Source organism: Hyaena hyaena, unplaced genomic scaffold (genome assembly GCF_003009895.1).
Source record: "Hyaena hyaena isolate Hyena2069 unplaced genomic scaffold, ASM300989v1 scaffold_62, whole genome shotgun sequence".
NCBI lineage: Eukaryota > Metazoa > Chordata > Mammalia > Carnivora > Hyaenidae > Hyaena > Hyaena hyaena.
The window spans coordinates 2,775,016-2,795,389 of record NW_024080694.1 but is presented as its reverse complement, the minus strand read 5'-3'; the positions used below and the strand labels follow the sequence as shown (position 1 = coordinate 2,795,389).

At 43.1% G+C, this 20,374-nt stretch overlaps 1 protein-coding gene across 1 annotated transcript in view; it reads left to right on the top strand.

Moving 5' to 3' along the window:
- Positions 1 to 20,374, top strand: part of FER1L6 (fer-1 like family member 6) — a 122,036-nt gene that overhangs the window by 37,256 nt on the left and 64,406 nt on the right. The window contains exons 15-19 of the mRNA XM_039231989.1: positions 2,502 to 2,592; positions 5,511 to 5,630; positions 7,585 to 7,737; positions 15,695 to 15,872; positions 19,638 to 19,762. Coding sequence (XP_039087920.1) covers positions 2,502 to 2,592; positions 5,511 to 5,630; positions 7,585 to 7,737; positions 15,695 to 15,872; positions 19,638 to 19,762 — 667 coding nt within the window. The remainder of the gene's footprint in view (positions 1 to 2,501; positions 2,593 to 5,510; positions 5,631 to 7,584; positions 7,738 to 15,694; positions 15,873 to 19,637; positions 19,763 to 20,374) is intronic.

Here is a 20,374-nt window from a genome sequence, read left to right as displayed (position 1 = left end):
GGGGAGGGTCAGAGAGAGAGGGAGTCACAGACTGAAACAGGCTCCAGGCTCTGAGCTGGCAGCCAGCACAGAGCCCGACGTGGGGCTCGAACCCACGAACCGCGAGATCATGACCTAAGCGAAAGTTGGATGCTTAACCGACTAAGCCACCCAGGCGCCCCAATCTTCTTTTTTAAAATCAAGAGAAAATGGGGCGCCTGGGTGGCTCAGTCAGTTAAGCCTCTGACTTCGGCTCACATGAGGATCTCGTGGTTCATGGGTTTGGGCCCCACGTCAGGCTCTGTGCTGACAGCTTGGAGCCTGGAGCCTGCTTCCAATTCTGTGTCTCCCTCTCTCTCTGCTCCCCCCCCCCCCATTCACACTCTGTCTCTCTCTCTCTTTCTCAAAGATAAACAGTAAAAAAATTTTTAATTAAGAAATTAATAAATAGAAATGAAGAGAAAATTTGACTTGACTAGTATGTCCGAAGAGAATTGCTGGTGAGGTTTCCAGCTCTGACATAGGGCCCCTCACCGGGAAGTGTGGCTTCTTCCCCTTTTTGTTTCCTTTGTCATTGACTTTTCTGGTTAGATGAGCAGTATTAGATGCTCATCTAACCAAGAAACCGTAGGAATATATAAAGAAAAAGTGTTCTCAGTTCTCTCTCCAGTCCCATTCAGCAGAGACAAGTTTGATCTGTCCTCCTGGATTTTTTTTCCTGTGCATTTGCAAACCCACACATTCATGAAACACTGTATTTTTCCACAAATGTTAACACGTGTTGTTCAACAGGTTGCTCTTTCACTCCACAAACTAGCACTAGAATCTTCCTACAGTAGTACATAGTAGTCCTCAGTATTTAATTGTGTGATACGTATCGCGTATTTAACTTGTCTCTGATATACTAGTTGTTGTTACTTATTTTGCTAGTATAAACAATGCTGTGATAAGCATTACTGTATAAACATCTTCTTGCAAAAATTTTCAGTTGTTTTTGAAGGACAGAATTCTAGCTTATTTTTTGGATCAAATTATGTAGACATTTAATTTTTGGCAAGTGCTGTCAAATTGTCTCTTAAACAATTAGTGAAGGAGAGTGACTATTTCCCCACTGACCTTGAATATTATCCAACTGGTAATAGGTGAAAATTGCATTGATTTTAATTTGCATTTAAATTTTCACTAATGAGGGCACTATCTTATTTCCCCATGTTTTAAAGCCATTTATATTTCTTCTTCAATTGCATTCATAACCTCTACCATTTTCTTTTATTTATTATTATTATTATTATTTTAATATAATTTATTATCAAGTTGGCTAACATACAGTGTATACAGTGTGCCCTTGGCTTTGGGAGTAGATTCCCATGATTCATCGTTTACATACAACACACCAGTGTTCACCGACAAGTGCCCTCCTCAATGCCCATTACTCATTTTCTCCTCTCTTCCACCCCCTCCCATTAACCCTCAGTTTGTTCTCTGTATTTAAGAGTCTCCTATGGTTTGCCTCCCTCTCTGTTTGAAGTCATTTTCTCCCCTACCCTTCCCCCATGGTCTTCTGTTAAGTTTCTCAAATTCCACATATGACTGAAAACATGATTTGAACTTATTTAAGAAAAAATTTTTTAAATATTTATTTTGAGAGAGAGAGAAACAGACGGAGTGTGAGTGGGGGATGGGCAGAGAGGTAGGGAGACACAGAATCCAAAGCAGACTTTAGGCTCTGAGCTGTCAGCATAGAGTCCAACACTGGATTCAAACTCACAAACTGTGACATCATGACCTGAGCCAAAGTCGGATGCTTAACCAACTCAGCCACCCAGATATCCTGATTTGAACACGTTTTTAACATCATGCCTCCAAGTGTTACTACTCAATCGTTGGTAGAGTTTTTAACATGCAAGGACATCTCCCAGTATTGACTCTAAAATATTTTTTACATACAACTTTTCAGGAGACTCTTGATGTGTGCTAAATGTGTAAGATGATGGAAAACTGCATTATTTTATGTTTGTCGTTATGACCTTAGATAGCAATCACAATAGATATGTATGTGAAAGAAAATAGGAAAACAAGCATCTATTCCCCCAAACTAATGTGGGGTCTGGGCATCATTTCCAATCCTCACTTTGGCTCTTAGAAAAATTAGTGCACCATTGCTTAATTCTTTTTTTTTTTTTAATGTTTATTTGTCTTTGAGATAGAGAGAGAGTGAGTAGGGGAGGGGCAGAGAGAAGGGGAGAGATCTGAAGCAGGTTCCTTCTTCACTGGTAGCAGAGAGGCAGGCCTGATGCAGGGCTCAAACTCCTCAACAGTGAGATCATGACCTGAGCCAAAGTCAGACACTTAACTGACTGAGCCACCAGGCACCCCCATCATTGCTTAATTCGAAATGAGAAATCTTGGTTCTGTGGCTTCATCCACTTTCTCATTGTGTTGCAGAAAGTGTATTTGCAAATCTCTGGAAGTACGTAAATGGATTTTCACTAAGTAGGTTTCAAATTGTTATTCTCTTACAGTGCCTTTATCTCTGAAGCAGAAAAGAAGCCCAAGATGTTGAACCAAACCACTTTAGATAAGAAACGACTTACGCTCTATTGGCAGGAGCTGGTATGTGAAAATCTATTTATACTTTGAACAGAATTAAAACATGTGCTTTAAAAATAAACCTCACAGATGAGCATAGGTCACAGGCCAGATGAGGATAAGGTTCTAAAGGTTATACATCTGCGTGATGTAGAAGCATGAGTGAGAAGTGAATATATGGGTAAGTTGGAAAGGAATGAGCATTTATTGAATGTTTATAAGAATGATCTAGAAACCCATCAGTCCTATATCCTATTCTGATGGATTTCCTCCTTGACCATTTTCTCGACATTTATATTTTGTCAAAGGCATAGACTCTTTTTGCCTCACAAATGGAGAGACCAAAAAAGAAAAAAAACCAAACTGTTATTCGCCTCCTCGGTTTCTTTCCATTAAGAATTGTGAAGAGTTGTAAGCTTTCTTGACAGTGGGGCAGGAGCCGATCCCTCTCTGTGTCCTGGAGAACCCGCACAGCTCTGCGTGCCTCACAGATCCTCTGTTCTTATCGAATGAGTGATGGTTGAGAGCTGCCAGACCAGCTCAGACCCTGGCTTATCTCACCTCGAAACTTCAGCTCCAACAGCAGCACCACGGGATGTTTTGTATGAGGCCATGATAATTCTTCAAAGAAAAATGACTCCGTGTTTGACTGGTCAGGGGCATTTTGAAGATGTGAGTGGGCTCAGCGAGATTAAAGGATTTTTTTAAAGGTCACAGCTAATTAATCATAGTCTAGACACTAAAACCCACATCTCTAAACAGGCTCACCTTTCTTCCCAGAATAATAAACAAGGGTTTATGTACTCCTCCTCTGTATTCCAAGGGAGGCCAGATTTTCACTATATAGATCTTCCTACCCCATTTCTTCTTTAGCACCTCCAGCTGCCTTTCCCTGTCTCTGCAATGTCATCTACTGCATATTGCCCACAGAGCTCTACATTGAGAAATAAAGAGCTTTCTCAACCTCCAGCAGTCCTTGGCCTGAACCAGTCCATGCATTCAATATCTTGTGGCGGCCCAGCTCTCCCTTCTCATCTCTGGACCTGTATTTCCACCCTCCCAGTGGACACATCATCTACCTGTCTCACAGCACCTCCAACTCAACCCACCCTATGAAACCCCTCAGGTTCCAATGTAACTTTGTTCCACATCCTCTATTAGCGCCATCAGCTATACTTGTTGCTCCGACCAGAAGCCTAGACTCAACTTTAAATCTTTATTCCTAACCCTCAATAGTCAGTTAGACCATAGGCCCTGTTGATTCCTCCCCTTAAAGACTCTGGAACTTGTTCCACTTCTTCATCCCCAGAATCTCTGCCTACACCAATTTCCTTAGCACCCACTAGGCCCAGACTATGGCTTCCTCCAGCCCATCTTCCATACCACAAGCAGAATGGTCCTTCTAAAACACAAACCTGATTAGATCACCATTGCTTCAAAAATCACTGGCATCTGTCAGTCATACATACCTTCTGTCTGCAATTGGTTTCTCTACCTGGACTTTCCTTTCTCTTCTTATCACCTGATGAATTCCATTCCTTTTTAAAGACCCAGCTCAAATGTCATGTCATCTATAAAGCCTAGCTCTGCCTCTCTCTGGTCCCCTGATGTTTTGCACATACATCACTTTTAGCTCACCAGACTGTCAAAGTCTCAGGGAAGGAAGCCTGTGTCTTCCTCTGTCCTGGGCCTTAGCTCCTAGGATAGTACCTAGTACACATCAAGTATTCAGTCCTCCTGGCCAGCACTTACTGAAGGCTTCCTATGTGCCAGACTCTATGCTAGGTGCTGGGAACACAGAGCTGCAAGTACTTGGTACTAGCCCCTGAGGAATTTATTAATTGATTGGCTTATTCATTCTGCAAACATTCATTTAACACTAGCTATGTGTCAGGAACTCTGCCAGACACTGAGAACAAAGTAAGAACAAAGTAAGAACAAACCAGAGGATGTCCCTGTCCTAGTGAAGTTTATATTTCAGTGGAGAAGACAGAAGATTGAAAGGTAAACAACAAATAAACAAAATGATTACAGGTTATGGTTATGAAGGAAACTTTGTAAGGCCATGGTGATCAGAAAATGTGGGGGACATGATGCAATGGTGACATTGGAGCTGAGGCTTGGGAAGGAACGAGCCACGCAGTGTCCAGGAAGAGCATCTGAACAAGAGGAAAGCCCACTGGCCTTGAGGACGGACTGAGCGTGGCATGTTTGGGGCCTTCGTGAGGACCAGTGTGCCTGGGCCCCAGAGTATGAAGCAAAGCAATGCGAGATGAAGCAGAGAGTAGGCAAGACCCACTCACGCAGGGTGCCAGAAATCACTATAAATGTTTGGGTGTTTCCTCTGCACAAAAATGCAGCTGAGTGAATGAATCCAAATAAACACTTGGATATTCCAAACACTCAGACTGAGTGGCAGTGTTTCTCAAGTGACACCAGGTTGGTCTGGAAGCATCCCTCAAGCATCTGGAAGAAGAAGTAAGGGCGTTGACTAAGGACGTGGGTTCTGGACTCAGCGGGGCCCGGCTCTAGCTTGGCCTTCCGGTCCTGCATTGCTCTCTTGGCAATTGTACCCGCCCCGGGAGCCTGCTGTGAGAAGCAATGAGGAGTAATTCAGCAGGTAGAGCTTTGCCTGGCAGAGTAAGAACTCAATACATTTTAGTTCCTGGATTTAGGCCCTGACTCACAGAGCTATTGGACCTTGACAAATCTCTGACTTTTCCAGGCCTTGGCTTCTTATCTATCAAACAAAGGTGAGATGATATTCATTGGCCACCATATGTCTATGAAATTTCTGTTAAATGAACAGTGTGCACACTGGCAGACCCTGAAACAGCTCCATGAATGGCTCGGTGTGGAACTTAACAAGCACCTTCAGGATTCACCAGCAAATGGTGTCCAAATGGCTAGAAAAATCTACATGGACTCTTGTCTTGTTTCAGGAAGCAATGGCCAAGGAGGCCAAGGCAATCATTCAGCAGCAGAAGAAAAAATTATCTCTTGATGAAATGATCCATGAAGCCGAAATCTTTGTGGAAAAAATCCGCTTCCTCGTTGATGAGGTAATCATCTCTAAGGCAAACTTCCTTTAGGGGATTAGACCAAATATATTCCTAGTGAAGTTTGAATGTTTGATAAGGATAAAAGATGGAGAGCAATGCTCTCTTCCAAGCCCTGCATAGTGAGCAGGCACTATTAGTTTAGGGGTGAGAAGGGAGATTTTTAAATTAAGCCAAACATGTACAGCTTTATTGATTTTTTTAAATGAAGCCTGAGTGGGGTGCCTGGGTGGCTTAGTTGGTTAAGCGTCCGACTTTCGCTTAGGTCATGATCTCACGGTTCGTGGGTTCGAGCCCCGCGTCAGGCTCTGTGCTGACTGCCAGCTCAGAGCCTGGAGCCTGTTTCAGTCTGTGACTCCCTCTCTCTCTGACCCTCCCCTGCTCACGCTGTCTCTCTCTCTGTCTCCTAGAAATAAATAAACATTAAAAAAAAAAAAATAAATGAAGCCTGAGTATTCAGGAGAAATAAAAAGCATATTCCTTAATGGAATCAAGAAAGTCAAAATAAGTCAAAGTATGGGGACTTTGATTAGTTTTCAACTGTAAGTGGATTTAAACTCATATCCAGTAAAAGTCAAAACAGCTTCTCCTTTAAAGTTAGTTGTAAACAGTAGCTTTTGTGACTTATAGAATGTTCTAAAAATGTCCTCATATTTGCTTTTGTCAGATACTGGATTTTTTACGGGAAGGTTTCAAGGAGAGATACAGAAAATTACTGCTTCTGTCTGTCAATCTCGAAAGTTGTATATCTTGTTGCAAATCCATCACTGCCCAGGGACGTAATAAACAGTGAGACAGGAAGTCATTTTAGCAGATGCAGGAATTTTAATAAGCACCCAGAAGGTTCAAACCAAGCATCAGGACTTCAGGTCTGTGACTGACCAACCCTCTGGCTAGGAAAACCTCTTCGCTGATGTTTCCATATAAAGAGAGAAGGGATGCCTTCTAGCAGAACAAATTACACCAGAGGATTATGGGTTTAGAAAGGCAGAGCACGGCTTCGAGCCCAGAAAGTAAAAGCATGGTTTATGACAATGTACCTCCCTTTTGATTTGGTAGCTATGTTGGCTCAGAAATATGCATTTCAAACACTTACAACATAATGGGCCTCTTAGCAGGGAATTCTGTAATTCCTGTCTTGATTAGCTCAATTTTAAAGTAGAATTTAATGTGTAAGTTAGTCAGATTTCTCCTGAATAACAACCTAAAATAGAGCTAAAATACTTGGTAACCATATTTTAGGTCTAAAGTCCTTTGAAGAATTGTTTTTCCTTCCTTAAGAGCAAATAGAGGGGTGCCTAGGTAGCTTAGTCAGTTAAGCGTCCAATTTCGGTTCAGGTCATGATCTCACAGTTCGTGAGTTCATTCCCCGCATTGGGCTATGCGCTGACAGCTCAGAGCCTGGAGCCTGCTTCTAATTCTGTGTGCATCTCTCTCTGTCCCTCCCCCACTCACACTCTGTCCCTCTTCCTCATAAGTAAATAAACATTAAAAAAATTTAAAAAAGAGCAAATAGAAAGACATTCATGGATGTTTGCTTTTGCTTTTTCGTTTGAATATTCTGGAAAGCTACCTGGCTCTTAGGAGGACCAATGTTCGAGTCTAAATCATTACATGATTACAAAAAACAACAACAACAACAAAAGGGGAAGAAATTTTTTCATAGATGGAGAAAAGTAGGCCACCAAAGATGTCAAATCATGGATCCCACTTGCATGTCCTTAAGACACAGTAGCCAAGTTAGACATAATGGTGTTTATATGTACTTACAAGTCATGACATAAGGCTTTCCCAAAGAAGCTACGCTTAACTTGCTTGATTGCATAGACGTTTAAGTGCCTTGATGGTTTAAGTCACAGAATTTGTTTTACAGAGAGGGACTGTCTCAGGGAGGAGAATTTTGGAAGGGTACTTGTTAAGCACCAACCCATCAAATCCATTTCCCTCCGTTCCACAGCCACAGCACACCATCCCTGATGTCTTCATCTGGATGCTCAGCAACAACAGGAAAGTGGCATATGCCCGCATCGCCTCCAAGGACCTGCTCTATTCCCCTGTCAGTGAGCAGATGGGCAAACACTGTGGGAAGATCAAAACTCATTTCCTCAAAGTAAGTCTGCACTATTTTTGACTCAACGATAGGAAATCTCTGCTTTTCCTGAGTCTCTCAGCATTCTTCATGTGTGTCCATGTCTCTGACTTTTCCCCAACACTTTCAAAGGTCTGAGGACAGACAGCTGAAATACCTTGTCTCCTCTTGATTCAAACTGTGATTTAGTAGACCATCTTGAGGCTGAATATTCTCCAGTTTTCCATTACCATGTCAACAGACACATATGAAAGGGTTTTTTTTTTTTTAATGTAGCAGATGTACCTCAAGGTTGCTTTAATTTTTATTTCCTTGATCATTAGGAAAACTAACCGTTTTTCTATTAGTTTTCTCTCTACCTTTTCTCTTGCATAATTTATCCATGACATCTCTTCACATGAGTTCATCTACATTTTAAAAAATAGATTTCAAGGAAAATTACAAGAAAAAAAGATTGTATTTCACAGAACTGGCAGTTCAAGATTCCTGGTGGCTTCCAGTTGTGAAATTTCATTTAGGTTCCCTGTACCCTTCAGGCAGATAGGTCACCTGATGTCTCCCCTGATGCATCATGAGTGGATAATCATAGGTACAGTCTCTGGATGGATGCTACTGTTTCTAAATCAAAATTTGAGCCTTTCTTGGAGACCCTGGGTATTTTACCTATACTATAAATTTCTATCTCAGAAGCAAACTTGAAAAAATATGGAGAAAAAGTGGTCAAGGGGCTTGGCACTCACCAGTGACTGACAAGAATGTATAATTTGACTGACTAACTCTTCCCAACTCATAGGAGATTTTCCTGGAAATTGTAGTTCTGATTTCTTGCTACAACATAATTATCTTCCACTGCTTCAGGGGGAGGGTGATAAGGCTCATTAACCATACCGTATGAAGAATGGGTGAAGAGATAACAATGTTTAACTGAGAAGAGAAGATTTGATGTCCTGATAGAGATTTTTAGTATTTGTAGGGCTACCACATGGATGGTGAGTTGAGTGAGTGAGTGAGTATGTGTATGTGTTTCCAGAGGATCTAACCAGGCCCTATGATAGCCATGAGAGGGAAATGGTTTCCTATATGGAGGTCCATATTTGATCTTAGTCCTTTTGATATAAATATGGCAATGGGCAGGTAGATTGGATAGCCTCTAAGTGCCATCCAAATGTTTTAGAGTCTACTTAGATGTGATTATTAAATGTTGCAGACAGAAGAGACATTATCAAATGTTGTAGGGGATAATCGTTTAATACTTAGGCTTTGAAATGAGGTAAATCTGGTTGGAATTTGTATTAGTTTATCAGGGCTGCTGTAACAAAGTACCACCGAGTGGCTTAAACAACAGAAACGTATTATTTCACAATTCTAAAGGTTGGAAATCTGAGATGAAGGCATTGGCAGAGCCATGCTCCTTCTGAAAACGCTAGGGAAGCACCTGTCCTAACTTCTGGCAGTTCTTGGCCAGTAGGAGCATAACTCAAATCTCTACATTGTGTTCTCCCTGTGGGTATGTATCCCTCTTCACATGATGTCCTTTTTGTTAAGAATCACACTGCAGTTGGGGCGTCTGGGTGGCTTAGTCGGTTAAGCATCTGACTTTTGCTTAGGTCATGATCTTGCGGTTTGTGGGTTCGAGCCTTGCATCGGGCTCTGTGCTGTCAGCACAGAGCCTGGAGCCTGTTTCAGAGTCTGTATCTCCCTCTCTCTCTGACCCTCCCCTGCTCACGCTGTCTCTCTCTCTCTCTCTCTCCTAGAAATAAATAAAAATATTAAAAAAAAAAAAGAATCACACTGCAGTTTTAACTTCATGTTAACTGTATCTTCTATGACCGTATTACCAAATAAAGTCTTATTCTAAGCCCATGAGTGGTAGGACTTCAATGTATGAATTTTAGGGGAATACAGTTTAACCCATTACAGAATTCTGGGGCTAATATTTACAGGGTGCATGACCTTGGGCAAGTTACCTAACATCTCTGTGTCTCCTCTTCTTCAGCCATCAAATGGAGATGGTGCTGAGGGTTAAGTGGATAACTGTCTGTAAAGAACGCAGAGTGTATATCATCCAGGGTAATCACTCAGTCAGTGTTGGCACTCAAACAGATTGGCATCCAATATCTAGGGGATGTGTCTGAATTGTGTGCCCCTTCATATCTGCTGAAGTATTTGTGGCTCTGTATGTTATTTTCTGTAACGCATGTTGTTTTTGTCATGTATGTTGTTTTCCGTCATGTGTATAATATGATTTTTTAACTGGTCCCTGTAAAATGGTAACCAAAAAAAATGTTCACTCTAGTTATTTACCACAAATGTCAGGGCTTCTCTTCAAGTTTCTCCATCCAAGGAATTCTGGGGTCACGAGAAACATTTGTCCTAAAAATAGCAAATCGTTTCAGAGGGCTCTGCTAAAAATACTAGAAAATCAGTGTAAAGTTACTTCCTCCCAAATAGTTTGATGTCTGCTGGCCTTATTTAAAATTAGAACAAAGAACAACTAACTGTCAAATAAAACCAGAGGTTGGACATAACTGAGAGTTCAGAATCTTCGCCCTGTGGCCCTCGCTGACGTCTTTGTCTGTATTTTCCTTTTGTCATTGCAATCACTCTGGGCAATAGCTTTTTAAATGTCGTTTAATTCATTTGCACTGACTTGATGAATCATCTAGATAAGATGATTCAGCAGAACCCTTTCCATTCTGATTTGATTGTCACCATTGCTTTTCATTCCCTCTCTCCATCTCTGTTTCTGTCCGTTTCTCTTCACCGAAATGCTAAATCTGAAGAAAACAAGAGTGGCATCAGGGAGGCAAAGTGTTCACTGCCTGCCGCTCACTCTGATTTCTTAGCTGAGAATTAAAAGTGCAGGAAGACAGATAATAGACTGCAAACCTCAAAAATCTCTAGGCCAGAGTTTCCTCAGAGTTTATGCTGTGCAACAGCTCCTGGCTCCACAAACTTCCATGTTCAAATCCATTTGGGAGGTTGCAGTTGCATCCTCTCGAGGGGTGTCACGGTGCCCATTAGCTGGCGGAAGGCTTCCAGAAGTTCTGCAGTCAGGAAACATCTTTAACTTTTACAGCCCGTGCTTGCCAACCTTATTCATCTAGAATAGTTCTTTACAAATGTTATGAAACTACTTTTACTAGGGGTCCAGTTCGGGGAATGTTAATCTAGAGGAAACTAAAGTGTGTCATCTGAAGTCACATGGCCAAATAAATAGTAAATGGTAATAGTAAATCCTGGTTCCTGGTTCCATGATCTTTCTCTTAAAAAAATTTTTTTTAATGTTTATTCATTTTTGAGAGAGAGAGAGAGAGAGAGAGAGCACAAGCAGGGGAAGGGCAGAGAGAGAGGGAAACACCGAATCCAAAGCAGGTTCCAGACTCCGAGCTGTCAGCACAGAACCCGAGACGGGGCTCGAACCCACAAACCATGAGATCATGACCTAAACTGAAGTCATAGGTTTAACTAAGCCACCCAGGCACCCCATCTTTCTTTTTTTTTCTAATTTAAATATATTCATAATGCTATAGTGAACAGGGTGGAATCGCTGGAACAAAATTTGCTAAGCTCAGCTCAATCCACCATCCAAAAGAGCAGAGCTCTCCCACTGCGGTCTCCTCCCCACCTTACCCGTAGTGGCCGCAGGTTGGAAAAGGATAGTGGCCACAGGGTGGAAAAAGATGTGACCCAAAGGAAGCTCCCTGTGGGAGGAGCTGAATGTGCTCAGAACCCAGCTAGAGGGTGGTGCTCCATTTTCCTTTTCTCTTTTCCTGGAATCATGGCTTCATGTGAATACCCCTCACCCCCAGCTGGACTCCAGAGAGCCCCTCATTGATCTTGCCTCCATCTCTATCCTATCTCCTGAGTCCAGTCAGTCCTCAGGACCCCAGCTTTCAGTCCACATTTATCTAGGATGCGGCACAAAGTGATGATTGGGTCCTGCCACATACAAACGTCTACAAAGCAAGCAAACCCTCTCTTTCTGATACTAGTTGACCAACTTCAGCACAATCTGTGTGAATTAACCATCTCTGGCTCCTTTTTCTGACTTGCCAAGACTTCCCCTGTTTTTATTGTTTATTTATTTTTATTTTTTATTTTTTACAAATAGTTTATTGTCAAATTAGTTTCCACATAACACTCAGTGCTCATCCCCACAAGTAGCCTCCTCCATGCCCATCCCCTCTCCCCCCCACATCCATCAGTCCTCAGTTTTTGTCAGCATTCAAGAGTCTCTCATGGTTTGCCTCTCTCCCTTTCCCCCCCATTTCCGCCCTTCTTCTCCCCCTTGTTCCTCCGTCAAGTTCCTCCTAATCCTCCTATACGTGCAAACATATGATATTTGTCCTTCTCTGCCTGACTTATTTCGCTCAGCATAACACCCTCAAGGTCCATCCATGTTGCTACACATGGCCAGATTTCATTGTTTCTCATTGCCATTTAGTATTCCATGGTATAGATAAACCACATCTTCTTGATCCATTCGTCTGTTGATGGACACTTAGGCTCTTTCCATGTTTTAGCTATTGTGGAGAGTGCTGCTATGAACATTGGGGTACATGTGCTCCTATGCCTCAGCATTTCTTTATCCCTTGGGTTAATTCCTAGAAGTGCTATTGCTGGGTCATAGGGACTTCCCCTGTTTTTAAAAGCCAGCTGGCATTCACCATAACCCTGGGAGGAGGTGGGTGGGGCTTGGGAGAGGCTAAGACTATAGCATTCTGTCTCATGCAATTTGTATACATTGGTGATCATAGTTTTCAAATGCACTTTTGTTTCTTTAATTATTTTTTTCTGCCCGCCCCCCCCCCCTTACCATGCTGTTCTCAAAAGGAAAGAAATTGTCCTTTAGGAGCACATGAGAGAGAAAAGGAACTGGGGAAGCAGGGGAGTCAGGGAAAGAGACCCCAGATGAAACATGATTTGCAGTTGAACATGAGATGCTCTTTCCAAAAGCACTTAGATGTGTTAAGTTACTGCAACTCAGTAATGTTGCAGGAATTCCACCTGAGATTCTGGAGTGAGACATCCTGCAGCGTCTTGCAAGCAATTTCAATTTGTATCTTTTAAAAGATGTGTAAACTGCAAACTTGAGGAGTGCAGCAGTGGTGCTTATGTAACATTTCCCAAGATGTTAGCTGAGGTACTGGTCCTAACCGTGAATCCGCATACCCAGGTTTTCATAGCAGTGGAGTGAATGACGTGTTTGTTGTTGTTTTACTTTAAGATGAAAGCAAAGGATATCAGACCTGCTTGGGGTGATGCAGATAGTAAGTCTTGCTATTCAAATACTTAACACTGTGGTCATAGACCAGCAGCATCCACACCGTGAGGGAGAAATGCAGAATCACAAGACCTACTGAACCAGAATTTGCATTTTAATCAGATGCCCAGGCACTTCATGCAGATAGATCAGTGTGAGGAGCCCTGGCTAAGAGTATGGGTTCTGGAGTGGGGTAGAGCAGGATTGAGTCCTGGGTCATTTTCTCCTTGCTCTGTGACAGTAGACAATTATCTTAACCTCTCTGAACCCCCATTTCTACATCTTCAAAGTACACATAATAAAAATACTTACTTTTCAGTCACCATGAAGATGAATGATAACCCATGGCTCATTAATAGTATGTAAGTACTAGGACACTGTGTATGTGGGGAGAAACGTGAGAAAGACCTAGGACAGTGTAAGTGCTCAGCATGTGTAAAATACAATTATTATTAGAAACATAAATTAATAACCTGACAAGCATTTATTGAGTACTTCATAAATGCCAAGCACTCTTGTGGGGACCTCACAGTGAACGGATAGATAAAAATCCCTGCCTTTGTGAAGCAATATCCTAGTGATGTCTATAGATAGCAAAGGGATTACTTTTTATTACAACAGAATAACCTTAGGCTCTCATAAATATTTGTTTTATTGAACAAATTTAATGCATTTTAACTATTATTATTATTACTATTATTACAGAAGTGGTGAGTTGAGGATGATTTCTTATAATTTTTAAAATAATGAGTTGCAGAGCGATTGTCTTTGCCAACAACAAAATGACCTTATTTGTTTTTTTTTTAAAGCTGAGTAAGCAACGGCATCCAAGTCCCTAAAGAATACAATCTGAGCTCATCCCCGTAATGAGCAGGATTCCTCATCCTCGTCTGTGTCATTCTCTGCTCCAGCTCTTTCTTTTCTGAAAACTTTTAGCAAATCCCTTTCTGACCCCGAGTAAGCACTCACCACACATTAGCCTGTATCACCACTGTTAATTGCCACCCCTGTGTCTTTGTTCATGCCTTTCCTCTTCCTGGGATATCTTCTCTACTGGTCCATCTCCTGAAGTACCCATTAAAGCCCAGTAAAATATTTGGCTCATAAAGAAAAGATAGAGACACTTGCTGCTACTTCTCTGCTCCCTTAGCAGTTTCTTTCTTACCCTTGACCTTGTATTTAAATAAAGGAATGCAAGTCGGTCTCCTTGTGAGCCAATGAAGGGAGGCCCGGGAGTGTGTCATGGTCATTATGACGCCTTCCTGACCCCACTGCTTTAGTAAGGCCTAATGGCCCTTCAGGTGGTTGCTGAATTGAGTTGCTGAAAATCCACTTAAGGGACCTACAGAGCGAGAGAGAAAGGTAAAAAACCATGCTGAATTTGGGTTTCAAATTCATGGTTTCATGAATTCCAAGCATGGGTGCCTTGGAAATTGTCAGAGCAAACTGTAGCCTCTCATGTAGGATTTTGTGATTCCTTCTGGAAAATAAGTGGTGCCGAAGAAAGTGGACAATTTTGATAGGAAATCCTAAGAAACACTAGGTGACACTTAGGAGAGTCAACAAAATCTGGAGAGGTAGCCACTCTAAAAATGAAGGTCTGGCCACAATTCTGAACACAGCCAAGTCTGGGGTTTGGGACTCCTTTAATGGGGAAGGAATCCCCTAATCCTGGTGACTGAGGAATAAAGAAGCCATACTACACCGAGTTATATCCTCCACATCTTGAGAACACATGCACCCACACACGTACATCTGTATGCGCACAGACTCAAGCCACCTATACTAATACGTGAACACACAGATTCCAACAAACATAAATATAAATCCAAATTGGAGTGCATGCAAAGAAGAGCATGCAGGGTAGAAAGAGAATTTAAACGACGTTGCATGAGGAAGCGATGAAGGGACTAGAGATGGTTAAGCCAGGAAGAAAGGACATGGTAGGGTTGGTAAGTTCCTTCAAGCACAGGGGGGCTGGCCTATGGAAGAAGCACGTGAGTCCCTCTGAAGGAAGCAAAGAGGTAGAAGCTGTGTTTGGGTTGGGATTCCAGGTGCTTAGAAGTTCTAGGAAGGGGGATTTCAACTCAGTGTAGGAAGAGGCAAGCTATGGGGGTACAGAGTCTAGCATCTAGATCTGGAAGTGTCTCCTCTGGGTTTTGGTTCCGGGTCTGTCACTTGAAAGCTGAGCGATCTAAGCGCTCTTCTTTAGCCTCTCTGAGTCCAAGTTTCCTCATATATACAAACAGCAGTAATAATAATACCTTCCTGGTAGATTTAAATGAGCCAGGGCTCAGAAGTGCCTATTTAAGCTTCAGGCCCACTAAACCTGGAGCCTCCTTTGGGATCATGCATGATGGCAACTGGAGTCCATCAGTCTCATTTTGATATAAGATTACGGGGTACCTGGGTGGCTCAGTCAGTTAAGCGTCTAACTTCGACTCAGGTCATGATCTCACAGTTTGTGAGTTCGAGCCCCGCACCTGGCTGTCTGCTGTCAGCATGGAGCCTGCTTGGGATCCTCTGTCCCCTTCTTTCTGCTCTTCCCCAGTTTTTGCCCTTTCTTTCACAAATACACATTAAAAAAAATTATGTCCTGAGAACTGCTCTCTGAATACCTGCCCTGGCTGTGTCCCCAGATCCACAGGACCTCTTTTCTCAAAGAGTGAGCCTCCTCCTAACCAAGTGGTCTTCCTCGTAACCTTTCCCCAGCTTCCTGGAAAACGGCCGGCTGGTTGGTCCGTGCAAGCAAAGGTCGACGTGTACCTGTGGCTGGGCTCCACCAGACACTCCAGTGCCATTTTGGACAACTTGCCAGCAGGCTATGAAGCGGAGATGTCTTCCAAAGTGGCTGGAACCCCTCAACCCCCAACCAGCCTGCTCTACCCAGGTATGATGCCCACCCAACAAAGAAGGTCATTAGGTGTCTCCATCAGGCTTCGGAGAAAACAATGAGGAGGGTGCCATGCATGGGCTGTTTGCACATTATTTTAGGATAAACTCATTTCCCTTTTAAAATACAGTTTCTTAATTTTCTTCCTTACCTTCCAATTGTCCCATCTCAAAAGAATAAGGGGAAATCATTAAATACATCTGGAGTAAATGTTTATGTTTTTCTGCTAATGGAGAGAATTGCAGTTGAGTGTTTTTGTAGGCAGATTATATGGACTGAGTTTGCTTGAAGCAGAAGGTGCCTTTTAAAAACACATCAGTGTGTTCTTATGACATGTGCAGTTCCTTATACATGGCACTAGGGTTTTGACCTGTAAACAGTGGGCATTTGCAATTGCCAGTAATGACCCAATGGGAACTGGTATCCCTGGGGTCCCTGGTATTTCTTCAGCTTGGTTCCCGATGTGGTCACTTTGAGAAATTCAGCATGCTTTATGTAATCCTTTCCTCTATGAGGGCCACTATGTTTACGTTTTCATATCATTTTGGATTTTATTATAAATATTAATAACTTATAGTTGCAATTTGCTTTCTGTTTCCAAATTGCTTCAATTTGCAGGTTCTTTGCTGGGAACTAAGACAGAGTAGATGACAGTTTTCCCTTCACTTCAACTGAAGTTAAGTTTTAAATTGAACCATTGTTGGAAGCACAGAATTGTCCACAAATCCAGGCTTTCTTTGTTACCCAAGACTCGTCTGATGTCGATTGACCTTAAGTGCCAGTGGAATCTAAGTGGTTCAATAGTTAGAAGGCTCTAAGGATGTTTATCCAGTAGTTCAGCTCATGATTTCTGTGCCCAGGGTCAATGCATAAGAATGAGGACAGCTCAGCCCTGTTTTTTTTGGAAAATGCATGGCCCATTCCATGTACCAAGCATTGTTCCATCTACTTTATACATTATATTGAATTTTCTTGTCACATAAATCCTGGGCAGTTTCTTCATTTTACAGAGGGAGAAAGGATGCATCAGAAATGCTTGAGAATTGCCCAACATCACACAGCTAGTAAATAATGAAGTCAACTTCTCCAGACTCTGCTTTACTTCCATTGCTTTTCATCCTGTCTTTAAAGAGGTTTCATCTTGGGGCACCTGAGTGGCTCAGCTGGTTAAGCATCTGACTTTGGCTCAGGTCATGATCTCACAGTTCATGAGTTCAAGCCCTGTGTCAGGTTTTGTGTTGACAGCTCAGAGCCTGGAGCCTGCTTCGGCTTCTATGTCTCCCTCTCTCTCCACCTCTCCCCTACTCACAGTCTGTTTCTCTCTCTCAAAAATAAATAAACATTAAAACAGTTAAAAAAGGATAAAGAGATTTCATCTTTGGGTGAAAGACACCCATATCAAGTTATCTTCATATTTCTAAAATACTATCTCTGGAGATCTAAGGTACCCAGACATATTTGCTGTCCTAGCAACTAACAGTTCAAAGGAGAAGAAAGACTTTTTCAAGAGCTTTCTAATCCTCTGCAGTGTGTTATTTTCATGGAGTGACCTAATAAACTTTCTCTGCTGTGCACTGACATTGATGGCTTTGGCTGCCTTCCAAACCCACTGGAGAATTTTGTTTCTTCACTCACTTTGTGCTTCAGAAAATATCCATCCAACCAATCATTAGTTTGTACCTACATGTGGCAGGCATGGTGGGAAAACTAGTGGGGGATGTAGAAACGAGAGAGGGGTCATCTGTCACTTAAGTGGGGGCAATCAGACACATCTCTACCAACCACATTTGTAGAAAATGAACTACAAAACAAGACATGGACCACCATATTGTGAGAGCTAAGAGGAAACTGACTTTATTAGCCTAAGGAACAGAGTTGGTAAGAGATTTCAGAAAAACAAAAACCTTGACCAAATAAAAGGTTCCCCCTAGTGCTGTATGTGGCTGCATATGTGGCTCTGAGGGACGCCCAGGTGGCCCCAGCTGCCACCACCACAGGTCACACTACAATGAACAATAGTAACAGCCATACCAGCATCCTCATAGCACTTATAAAGTTCTTCCTCTGTGTCAGGCACCTTGTCCTTTGATCTCCTACATTAACCCTCTGAAGAACTATTATTACCCCCATTTTATAGGTGAGGAAAACAAAGGCACCAAGAGGGTTAGTAACTTTGTATGAGCCCATGTACAGGCCTGTGTGACATAAGCCTAGGAATGGCCTGGGGGGAAGATGAGGTGGTATCTGCACCCTTATTTTAACAAAGTAGGGCTAGTCAAATTGGTATGTAAGAGTTTCTGTATCCTACATCAGCACAAAACACTGATACCCTGAACGCAGTATAATATTGCCTTTGGGGGAGAGAGAGAACAGGAGTGGGAAAGGGGGTAAAAAGGAGGAAGTGAACATAAAAAACAAGAGGGGCCTTACAAAGTCCCACGAACCCAGGAATATGACAAGTCAACTCTTACTTGGGACTCTGCCAGTCAACCCTCATCTGCCCTCACCTGCGGCCCTGTCTGCTCCCATCCCGTCAACAGATGCGCTCACTCCTGCCTTTAACCTCCATGTCCTCTGCTTGTAGTTTGACAGGATGCCAGTCCCTGGCCTCCTGTCACTGAGATGTCTTATATTCTGCTTGTCTTATATTCTGTTCTCTTCCTGGAGCTCCCCGACGGCAGAGGGCAGGGACTGTCTTAGCCACTTCACAGTCCTTAGACCAGACTGTTCCTGGTACACAGTAGGCACTCAAGATGACATTGGCTGGCTGAATGGAAGAATGGATGAATGGTTGGAGCGCCTGGGGGGCTCAGTTGGTTAAGCATCTGACTTCGGCTCAGGTCATGATTTTGTGGCCCGTGGGTTCGAGCCCCGCATCAGGCTCTGTGCTGACAGTTCAGAGCCTGGAGTCTGTTTCAGATTCTGTGTCTCCCTCTCTCTCTGCCCCTCCCCAGCTCGTGCTCTGTCTCTCTTTGTCTCAAAAATAAATAAACGTTAAAAATTTTTTTTAAAAAGAATGGATGAGTGGTTGACTCAAGAGTTTATGGAAGCAAGAGCTATTAGTGGAGCAGCCCCTTTCTTACACACACACGCGCATGTGGGCCAGTGGAAACTAGAGAATTACTAAAACAAAATGTGGTCTTTTAGAGGGGCGCCTGGGCAGCTCAGTTGGTTAAGTGTCCAGCTTCGGCTCAGGTCATGATCTTGCAGTCTATGGAGTTTGAGCCCTGCATTGGGCTCTGTGCTGACAGCTTTGCTGGAGCTTTGGATTCTGTGTGTGTGTGTGTGTGTGTGTGTATGTGTGTGTGTGTGTGTGTGTCTGCCCGCCCCTTGCCTGCTTGCACTCTGTCTCTCTCTCAACAGTAAATGATAAGAAAGAGAAGGTGAATTTGGAATCTGACAGAAATGAAATCCAGGCTCTGGCATTTGATAGCTCTGCAAACGGGAAATTTCTGTAGCCTTTTTTGTGAGCCATTTCCCTCATACATATATGGGGATGATTATATATGTAATTCCAAGGTTATTATGAAAATCAAAACCCATGATGTGGTGAAGATGCCAAGGAGAATGCGTGGCTCCGAAGTACCCCATAGGTATCCCCTCTTCCCCTGTCTTCACTGCTTCTGTTTCAGTCTCAGAGGCGAGTGGTGCTCCCACTCTTGGCCTCCGGACACTCACAGATTCACAACAGCGCACAGACACCTGTCGTACTCACTATTGGGAAGAGCCCACTGACGCCTGCCTATTTCCACTTGTCCACAGCCCGGCATGTCTTTCAGCTGAGAGCGCACATGTATCAAGCCCGGGGCCTCATCGCAGCGGACAGCAATGGACTCTCAGACCCCTTTGCCAAAGTCACGTTCCTTTCCCACTGCCAGACCACAAAGGTAACCAGGGAAGCCCATCTGCCTTCTTCTTGCAGCCCACAGCTGATCTGTAGTAGAGCACCGCAAAGAGAACAGGGGCATGTTGCAAATACCTGTGTCTCTGGGTATGTAGATTTCAGACGCCAAAGCACATGTATAAGGAAGGATCGCCATGCGGAATGTGTCTTGTTCCAATGTGACCCATTGTCCTGCAGCCAAGAGAGCATGTACCTGAGGTGAAGGAAGGGGGTGGGGAAGAGGGATGAGGAGGAGAAGGGAAACCTGGCACATCTAGTGCACCTGCCCAAGTGCTGCGCACAAGGCCAAGTTCAGTGAGGGAACAAACACATGAGAAAACAGCACACAGATACTGCCGCATGAGGCTTATGATCCAGCCTTTATTGAGGGGTCTTGGTGGGGAGGAACGTTTCCCAGCTTTATGGTCAGGGAGCCCTAGACTTAGCACTGTTTCTTTCTACTCACCAGCTGGGGGACTTTGCACACTTTCAACTGTGCAATGTGATGTCTTGCTCTGGAAAACACTACTTCCTAATGGATGGTGTGAGGATTAAAGGAATTGGGTCTATACCACTTTGCTCTGGGCTCTCTCCCTTTCCTATACACTGAGTGCCG